Source organism: Rutilus rutilus (genome assembly GCF_951802725.1).
Source record: "Rutilus rutilus genome assembly, chromosome: 24".
NCBI classification, from domain to species: Eukaryota; Metazoa; Chordata; class Actinopteri; order Cypriniformes; family Leuciscidae; genus Rutilus; species Rutilus rutilus.
The window spans coordinates 4,178,332-4,188,344 of record NC_140228.1 but is presented as its reverse complement, the minus strand read 5'-3'; the positions used below and the strand labels follow the sequence as shown (position 1 = coordinate 4,188,344).

Here is a 10,013-nt window from a genome sequence, read left to right as displayed (position 1 = left end):
TATTTATAATCAAATTAAAATCATAAAAAATATTATATTTTATATTAATAATCCCTAATGTTGTTCTTAATTAATTTTCTTCACGTAACCGACAGATGGCGTGATTACGCTGGCAACAAGCTGTAGCTCGTCACTTCCGTCAACGTCACCGTGACGCCACAGTCAAAACAACCGAAACATGATGCTAGCGTCTCACGCCCGCGAGTAAAATGTCGTGTTTTTAGCGATCGCCGATGAAAGCGTTGGAGATTTGTCTTCTTAATGTCATGATCTTGTCGAACTATGAGTTTGGCAGCGTTTTTTTCGGTACAAGGGACCAAAAAGTCATCATAAAAGCACCAGTGTAGCCACCGGTTTGCTAACGACAGGCGTCAGACCAGCAGTCAAACCCGGTACGCCTGTAATAATTCATACATTACATTTAAAATATCACATTTAAAGTCAACTTGTGTTTATTCTCGCCAATTGGCTCCGTCAAACGGATTACAAGTTTGTGACGCGTCTGTACACGTACAGATGTGTGTGTCAGCCACATGTCATTCTGCTTCTAATCACTGTTAATGTACACCTAATAAGTAGTTTGTGATGATTCATTCTCGGTGTGGGTCAAATAACATGAGTTTATAGTTCTCCTGGAAGAGTCAGGAATCATCTGACAGCTGTCAGGGGCTGATCAGAGTCCAGATGTGTGTGTTCTGTAGTCTATCAGCCTGTAGTTTGTGTTATTGCACAATTATTGTCATTGCAGTCTATGTGTATGTGATGTGTGTTATTGTAGTTTTGTGTGTAACATGTGTGTTGATGTGTCCCTGCAGTGTGAGAGGTTTGCAGGTGTCTGGATCCCCGGGACAGGCCGGTGCTCACCGAAGAGACGGGGAACAGGATCGGTAAGCAGGGGGGAGCGGCCAGCGCTGAGCCCGTGGAGAAGATGGCCAGCAGCCCGGAGAAAAGCTCCTCCGCACAGGAGCTCAAGGAGCAGGGCAATCGCCTGTTCCTCAGCCGAAAGTACCAGGAGGCCGTGACCTGCTACAGCAAAGCCATTGTGAGTGGGGCGGGACAGGTCTCGGTTTACACGGAATTTACGTGCACATTTGATAAATGTAAAAAATTCTGGAATAATTACCATTTTTAAAAGAAGTCTCTTCTGCTCACCAAGCAAGTTTGATCAAAAATACAGTATATATTGCGAAACACACTGCCCAGCCAAAAAAAAAAAGAAGAAAGTCGCTGTTTGGATTTAAATAGGCAAAAGCTTATAAAAGTCTATGATTGGATCATTATTGCAGTGATTATTATGTTTCTAGCGTGTTATATGTTTGGCAACAGTTCTTCTCACTCTAACTGATGGAGTGTGTAGCTTTTCATTTCTGAAACAATCATGTATGAAGAACATCATGTTCATATTCCAGGATGACAATATCCAGATTCATCAGGCTCAGATTGTGAAAGAATGGTTGTGAAAAGCTTGAAGAATCATTTCCTCTCATGAATCCAGAGCTTAAATCCATTGAAAGTGTTTGGGATGTGCTGGAGGAGACTTTACAGAGTGCTGGACTCTTGCATTGACAATATAAGATCTTGATGAAAATAACATCACAACATTTATTTCCATCAATGAAATTGGTTTATTTCCTGATGAATCCTGACATTGTCATCCTGGAATATGAACATGATGTTCTTCATACATGATTGTTTCAGTACACACTCCATCAGTTAGAGTTAGAAGAACTGTTGCCAAACGTATAACATGCTTGTATCTAAACGTAATTTATTCCTGTGATCAAAGTTGAGTTTTCAGCATCATTACTCCAGTCTTCGGGCAGTGGCTCAGTGGATTGCACAGTTCCCGGTTTGAGTGTGAGTGTGTGTGTGTGTGTGTCTCTCAGCACTCTCTGTTTCTCAGTGCTGGGTTGCATCCAGTGTAAAACCTGTGCCAAATCCAATATGTGCGTGCGGATAATTTGATGAAGCCGGACTAATGCTAGGAAAATATATTTCTCCTGTCTTCAGTGTCACATGATCCTTCTAAAGCATTCTAGAAACATATTATCAATATTGAAAATGGTTGTGCTGCTTCATATTTTTGTGGAAATCATGATACGCTACCATTAAAAAGTACGAAAAAAAGAAAGAAAAAGAAATGTATGCTTTTATTCAGCAAGGACACTCTATTCATCCAAGAATCCTTTACAAAAGGTGCATTGACGTTTCCACAAAAAATGTTAAGCAGGAAAAGCGTTTTACCTTTATCGTAATAGCAACTATTATTAATAACTGAGAACAATAATAATTGAGCAGCAAATCGGCATGATTTAGAATGATTGCTGAAGGATCATGTGATGCTGAAAATTCAGCTTTGATCACAGGAATAAATTACATTTTGCTATATATTCACACAGAAAAATATTTCACAATATTACTGTTTTTACTGCATTTTTTATCAAATAAATGCAGCCTTGGTGAGCAGAAGAGACTTCTTTTTATTCATCAAAGAATCCCGAGGAATTTTCCACACAGTTTCGACTCATTTTACATGCACGTTTTATATTCAGTAATGCATTTAACTCATCAAGTGGCGATTGTGTGGCTATTCGCAGAAAACACACATGATCTCCGCAGGACTGATAAAGTTGTAGAGTTGTACTGATCATGTTTTTGCTGTGTGTGTGTGTGTGTGTGTGTGTGTGTAGAACCGTAACCCCTCAGTGGCCGTGTACTACACTAACAGAGCATTATGCTATGTGAAGCTACAGCAACACGACAAGGCATTGGCCGACTGTAAACACGCCCTCGAGCTCGACAGCCAATCAGTGAAGGCGCACTTTTTCCTGGGCCAGTGTCAGCTGGAACTGGAGAACTATGAAGAGGCCATAGGCAATCTACAGAGAGGTACACACACACACACACACACTCACAGCTTGAATTTTTTATTTAAAGGGGTCATTATGATGCTTAATGTTTTCCTTTTCTGTGTAAAGTATCTGTTTGCGCATGTATACGATCAGTCTCCCACAAAGCGATTTATTCTACCCAACAGAGAACGCTGATCCAGACCAGCAAAAAAAAATTGGGAATCAGATTTATTTATAAAGCTGTTTCTGAGCAGTATAACCTAAAAGTTTGTAGCTTCCTGATGCAAAGATGACTTACCACTGTGAAACGTTCTGCTCAAGTTGGTTCTGGTCGAACGATCGATCATCCGCATTTTCAGAAAGCGACTCGGCTCGAATTGATGCAGAAAAAAAAACAGTGACAAAAGGTCTTAGGTCTTTTAATTTAGGATGTTGTCCACAGGGATATATGTAACCCTGGACCACAAAACCAGTCACATGGGTCAATTTTCTGAAATTTAGATTTATACATCATCTGAGAGCTGAATAAATAAGCTTTCTATTGATGTATGGTTTGTTAGGATAGGACAATATTTGAACATCTGGAATCTGAGGGTGCAAAAAAATCGAAACATTGAGAAAATCTCCTTTAAAGTTGTTCATTTATGTTCACGATTGTGCTGCATTCACTCACAAAAATACATGTTTTATATATTCATGGTAGGAAATGTACAAAGTATCTTCATGGAACATGATCTTTACTTAAAGGGGTCATATAATGTCATTTTTGTACAAGCTAATATGATTCTTTAGGGTCTAAATTAAAAGTTTGTAATATACTTTAATTAAAAATTCTCATTAGTATTGTAAGAAAACACTCATTTTACCTGGTCAAAAACAGCTCTGTTTTCAGCACGCCGTTTCAGTGCATGTGTCTTTAAATGCTAATGAGCTTTGCTCACCCCGCCCCTCTGTTCTGTGCAGACACCGTTTGAAACACAATAACACAATAACCATAACGCGTTGTTTATTATAAACATGGGATTATGAATTATATTGAGAACATCATACATAGAAAACATACCGTAATGTACCCTGAGTGTAAACAGCCGCATTCATCGTGAAGCGTGCAGCAAGCGATTTGCAAAGATTAATATAAATATTAATATAAAGGTTAATAAAACGTTACACTCACTTCTTCTTCTGGAGGTGCAGCAGGAACACGAATAGTTGGTACCGATCCTTTTTTCAGGAGCAGCTTCTTAGCAAAAACAGCTTTATACTGACCCTCGTTTGTAAAGCAGTCTGGTGTGTGAAATGATTCGCGCAAACATGAAAGCATTGACGTTGATCGTGGGGAATATTCCCTTCGAAAACAAACTCAGCCACTGCGACTTCAGCGGTTCGGATTTAGGAACATCAAAATGATGCTGTGTTCGTTATAACACCCAAGAACACCACAATCACTTAGACGCCATTCTGCTCAGTGCTCCAGCTATCAGCAATGAACGCGCCGGTCGGCGCGGGCTATGATTGACAGCTCGCTCACGAGGGCGAGAGGGCGGGTCTGTGTTGAAACGCTGCTGTCAATCAACCATTGTGGGAGGGGCGTCGATTTTGTGACGTCACAAAATCGAACAGCTTGATTCAGGAGAGGGGGAAACATAAGAAGATTTTTAAAAAACCACTGGATGGATTTTTATCATTTTATGATGGTTGTGTACAGGCACTGCCAACACACATTTCAGTACAATCAACTTGTAAAAGTGCATGTACCATTATATCACCCCTTTAATATCCTAATGATTTTTGGCATAAAAGAAAAATCGATCATTTTGACCCATACAATGTATTGTTGGCTATTGCCACAGATATACCCGTGCGACATGTGACTGGTGACGTGATCCAGGGTCACATATAAGGTTTCATAGCCAAGTGGATGAGAGATAAGAAATTAGTTTTTGTATGTGATGTTCAGTGTCATTTGATGCATTTTTTTTTTAAGGTCTTGTTTTATAATTTTGGTCTTGTCTCTATTAATGTAGCTCTATATCTAATATCAGCCAATGTGTTTGTTATTGACCTAATAATCTAAATAATTATCCATTATCAGTATCAGTGAATCCCTAAAAACCCTCATAGAAATAATGCAGCATCTAAACAGACATCAGTGTTCAGATGCAGTGTGATGATGTTGCTGCTTTTCAGCCTATAACCTGGCGAAGGAACAGCGGCTGAACTTTGGAGACGATATCCCAAGTGCTCTTCGCATCGCCAAGAAGAAACGCTGGAACAGCATAGAAGAGAAGCGGATCAGCCAGGAAAACGAGCTGCATGCTTACCTCACCAAACTCATCCTGGCAGAGAAAGAGAGGTGAGAGTCACGCTGGCACACACACTGACGACGAGTCCACGTGAATCCGTGTCGTAACATCTGTCCGTCTGCACGTTTGTGTTCAGAGAGCTCGACGACAGCAGAGTGAAGCAAACCGAGGACATTCAGAACGGAGGCGAGATCAGCAAATCCAAATCCAAACACGTGAGACACGCGCTTATAAATACACAAAGACCTCCGCGTCGTGTCGGATTGATCAAGTGATGTCATTTCCTGTGCTTCTCTCTGCAGGATAAATATCTGATGGACATGGATGAACTTTTCTCTCAAGTGGATGAGAAGCGGAAGGTATGAAGAAATCAAATCAAACATCTCAAAATGAAACCAGCATCTCCAGACACACTCCACACACACTGAAATATCATGTGTCCAAAATCCTGCTCCACATAATTGTACGTTAAACATGACTGTCTGTTCATTCTTATGTTGTGTTATATTACGTGTGCAGAAGCGAGAGATCCCAGATTACCTGTGTGGGAAGATCAGCTTCGAGCTCATGAGAGAACCCTGCATTACTCCCAGCGGCATCACTTACGATCGCAAGGACATCGAGGAGCATCTACAGGTCTGCTCACGAAAACACTCTTTTGTTCTCGCAGAATGATGACGTCATGATTGGCTGAAAGATCACAGATTGGCGGATCAGATTACAGCATGTTGTTTTAGTATTATTAATGTACTGGTGCTGTATTTATTAGCATTTTAAAATTCGTTTTTATTATTTCCGTTTTAATTCTAGTTTAAATCTTATTAATTTTGTGTGTTTAGAGTCAGTTTGTATTATTTTTTATTTTTATTTTCCATTTTCCATTTTAGGTTTTTATTTTTTCAGTTTCTGCTCTTTTCTACAAAATAATATAAATAAATGATCTAAAATCATATAGTGTAATCTTAGACTGTTATTTTAGTATTATTCATATACTATTATATTATTTATTAATATTTTGAATTAATATTTATCTACATATTTTCAAATGATCACTTTGTTTGTTATTAAATAAATGACATTATGAAGCCTAAAAAATTAAAAATATTTATATATATTAATTCTAGTTTAAGTTTTTTAAGTCTGTTTTGTTTTTTCACATTTGGTCATTTTAGTACTTAAGATTAAACATTTCTTTTCAGTTAGTTGCCAATGTAACATTTAAAATTTTTTTTATTTTTATCTAGTAATTATATTGTATTTTATTTCAGTGAATGTTTTTTTTTTAAATGTGTTTTTGTTAATCATAACAACAGACATTTTTAATGGAGTAAGATGCTTTTTGCAGCCAGACAACATCTACATATGTTACAACATCTATTGAAATGGGTTGGGACAAATCACTCTTTTAAAAATAGCAAATGCCCTTTAGTGATGAAGAACAACAACTCTCTCTCTCTCTCTCTGTAGCGTGTCGGCCATTTTGACCCAGTCACCCGCAGCCCACTGACCCAAGATCAGCTGATCCCCAATCTGGCCATGAAGGAGGTGATTGACGCTTTCATCCAGGAGAACGGCTGGGTGGAGGACTACTGAACACACACACACACACACACACACACACACTCGAGCGGACTGCAGCAGTTTCCTCACGCTGAATCGAATCCTCTCCTGTATGTTCATGCACTTTAATCAGTGGAGCTTTGCTGTGGAGCGTGTCCCCCGCAGGAGTCACATGACCCTCTCTCTCTGTCCTCCAAACTCTTCCTGCTGTCCTTCCTTATCATTCAGAATAATCCTGCAGGTTTTATTCACACACTTCCTTTCAATCTGAAACATTGGCTGATGTTTGCTGCTCATGATGATGCTGTAATCTCATCATTGAATGTTAAAAAGCAACATTATTGATGACACTTCACTAATAATCACTCATGAAAGAGGAAACTGTGCATGCGAGTGTTGCGCAGATTGGTGTGTGTGTTTTTTGTTTTTTAGAAGCTGTCCCTATGATTCATATGCGGAATGAATGCGATATATGCGAGTGTATAAAGTTCTAACATACGTAGAATGTTTCTGAGACGCTTCTCGAGCTTTGGGTTCTAGCAGGATGCCGGTTATAACGTTTTTGTAACGAGCGTTTAATCCACGACATATATTTAGACATTCATTCATCTGCCAATCAACGAAAACTGAGAATCTGTGGCGTGCAGGTGACATCATCATCGTTATGGTGTATTATTATTATACGTTTAATCTCACTATGTGTGTCTGTGCGTTAGAGCGAGAGGTAAGTGATTATTTCACACTATTGATTTTGTCTTTCCCTTTGGACCTTTGGGGAGTTTTCTGTTTCCTGGCACGAACACACACTTCCTGTTTAGTATCAGTATTTTCGCGGTTTGAGAGCCCTTGTTAGTCGCTTGACGTCACAGTCCGGCTCGGCTCAAATATTCCCGAAGTGTAATGAGTTTAGGTTGGATGCATCATGCATGTTCAATAAATGTTATTTTGTTTCTTTTTGTAGCAAATGTGTTGAATCGAATCTTATTCTTTCCAATAGAGTTAAAGGTACGACCCTAAATTAAAAGGCCTTAGTCAGGTTAGACGCCATTTTGAATTTAACGAAAACGAGGCTGTTATAAATGAGGGATAAACTTGGTCTGTGTCTGAAATCTCTCGAGTAGGTGCTTATTTTGAACAAGTAATTACTTCACGACTGCTAAAAAAGTACATTCTATATAGTGTGTGTGGTATGAATATAATCCAGACATACATTCGCCATGTTGTCATTATCATGTGACGAAGTAGTAGGTCATCCGGGTACTTTTTGCCTACTCTCTTATGAGTACTTCTTTTGTCACATGCCGTTTTTTGCCGACTATTTAGTAGATATGAAAGTATGTGATTTTGGATGGCACGCATGATATAAAGGTCATGAAGGAGTTTTTTTTATCTACTGCCTTTTTTCGAAAAGAAGTTTCCTCATCTGAACAATCGGTATGTTAAACAACAGTGCGATCCATTAAACTCACTGTACTTATATCCCTCACAGCCTCGTTTTCATTCCTGTCTAAAAATAAATGCCTTCTGGTTTGTATTTCCACAGCATGAAGGGAAGATCTTACCGATTTATGAAGGAACCGCTCATTGACATGTTATTATGATATCTGCTTCAAACATTACAGTGCTCATGATAACTTTAGTTAACTCTACAATAAGTAAATCCACTTCAGCTAAATACTCTTAGACAGCGATGCCATAGAAATGTACAGAGCTAACGCAAAAACGGGCATTCAAAGACAAAACTCTGAAGATGGCTGGACTTGTTTCTCTAAGGTCGATAACTAGAGGAGGCTCTGAAGAGTCTTAAAGGATATTTCACATAATAATGAAAACCTGTCATAATTTACTCACTCTAGTCTCATATGCATGTTCCAGAAATGTATGATTTTCATTTCTTCTGCATAAAGTGGATAAATGTCTATTCACATGCATTGTGAATAAGTGGTGCACATGAGACCGATGACCAACAGGGGGCAGCAAGAGACAATCCATCAGGAGCAGAAGGTAAAAGTTCATTAATGTAAATCAAAGACATAAGCTCTGCTCGAAATATTTTGTTGGTTAGAATTTGCTTAATGTGAGTAAAATATAGGCTATTTTTTTAAATGATGACTGGAAAAGTTCATTGAATCATACCACGAAGAAGACTGACTGAAGTATAAACCAGAGAGTATAGGCTATGCAAACGGTAGTAACGCTGTTGTTTTCACACAACTTCATTTGTATTCTGATTAAAATAAGCCTTTAAAGACATCATGGATTTAATTACTTCCAGATCATTTGATTAGATTGTTCACTTGAGCTTTCTCAGTCTCTGTTGGTCTGATCTGTGATATATACTGTGAAAGTAATGAGAAGATTTTAAAAAGAAAAACAAATCTTTGATCATACGCCAAATATGGAAATCATAATGTGGCCAAACGTAAATTATTAGAAACAGAAATGAGTCCATCAGGTCCATTTGGTCCAGAAGGTTTCTCTCTTTCACTGCTCCTTTTGCTCTGAATCAGTTCATCTGTGACTCTTGTACAGGCCTCCAAAATACTCTCCAGCCTTTGCTGAGGAATTTACAGAACTGTTATCAACCATTACCTCAGAGTTTGACTGTTTTGCCATTGCTGGAGATTTTAACCTCCATATAGAAAACAATATGGCAAAAGAAATCAAAACTGTTTTAAAAACTTTTGATCTGACTCAGCATGTACATGGACCCACACACAATCGTGGACACACTTTAGATTTACTTATCAGTAAGGGTCTAAACATTTCATCGATTGTTATTAAGGATGTAGCACTGTCTGATCATTTCTGTATTTTCTTTGATATATTGATCTCTCCTGCCACTGAAGCGAGATCTGTGTCTGTCAAGAAGAGATGCTTAAATGAGAACACTAGTGTACTATTTATGAAGGCTATATCCTTAACACCAAGCATATCTGCAGACTCTGTTGATTTTCTCCTTGATTCTTTTAACTCAAAAGTTAAAGGTGTAATTGATGATATTGCTCCTGTGAAAGTCAGGAAGAAGAGTGGCAGACAAAAAGCACCTTGGAGAAACTCAACAGCAGTGCAAAATATGAAAAGACAATGCAGAAAAGTAGAGCGCATGTGGCGGAAGACAAAACTTGTAGTCCATTATAACATCTACAAAGACAGCCTTCATGCTTTCAATATGGAACTAGGCAAAGCTAGACAGACTTTCTTCTCAAATATTATAAACAGTAATTTAAACAACACACGCACTCTTTTTGCTACTGTAGAGAGACTGACAAACCCCCCAAGCCAGATTCCCAGTGAA

At 38.5% G+C, this 10,013-nt stretch overlaps 1 protein-coding gene and 1 gene segment (V, D, J or C); both read left to right on the top strand.

Annotated features, from left to right (window-relative positions):
• Positions 1-10,013, top strand: part of LOC311284461 (Ig kappa chain V-III region MOPC 63-like) — a 945,935-nt gene that overhangs the window by 930,986 nt on the left and 4,936 nt on the right.
• stub1 (STIP1 homology and U-Box containing protein 1) lies at positions 133-7,680 on the top strand. The gene is made up of 8 exons (XM_084399509.1): positions 133-392; positions 816-1,042; positions 2,691-2,889; positions 5,040-5,205; positions 5,292-5,370; positions 5,458-5,514; positions 5,675-5,791; positions 6,623-7,680. The coding sequence occupies exons 2-8, from the start codon at positions 929-931 to the stop codon at positions 6,746-6,748; spliced, it is 858 nt and encodes a 285-aa protein (XP_084255635.1). The 5' UTR covers positions 133-392; positions 816-928; the 3' UTR covers positions 6,749-7,680.

What these genes read in the sequence shown, in the direction of transcription:
- stub1 (XM_084399509.1), top strand. Translation starts at nt 929, where the DNA reads ATGGCCAGCAGCCCGGAGAAAAGCTCCTCCGCACAGGAGCTCAAGGAG. An exon ending in AAGTGGATGAGAAGCGGAAG is followed by an intron (nt 5,515 to 5,674) that starts GTATGAAGAAAT and finishes TTACGTGTGCAG; the next exon opens with AAGCGAGAGATCCCAGATTA. An exon ending in ACATCGAGGAGCATCTACAG is followed by an intron (nt 5,792 to 6,622) that starts GTCTGCTCACGA and finishes CTCTCTCTGTAG; the next exon opens with CGTGTCGGCCATTTTGACCC.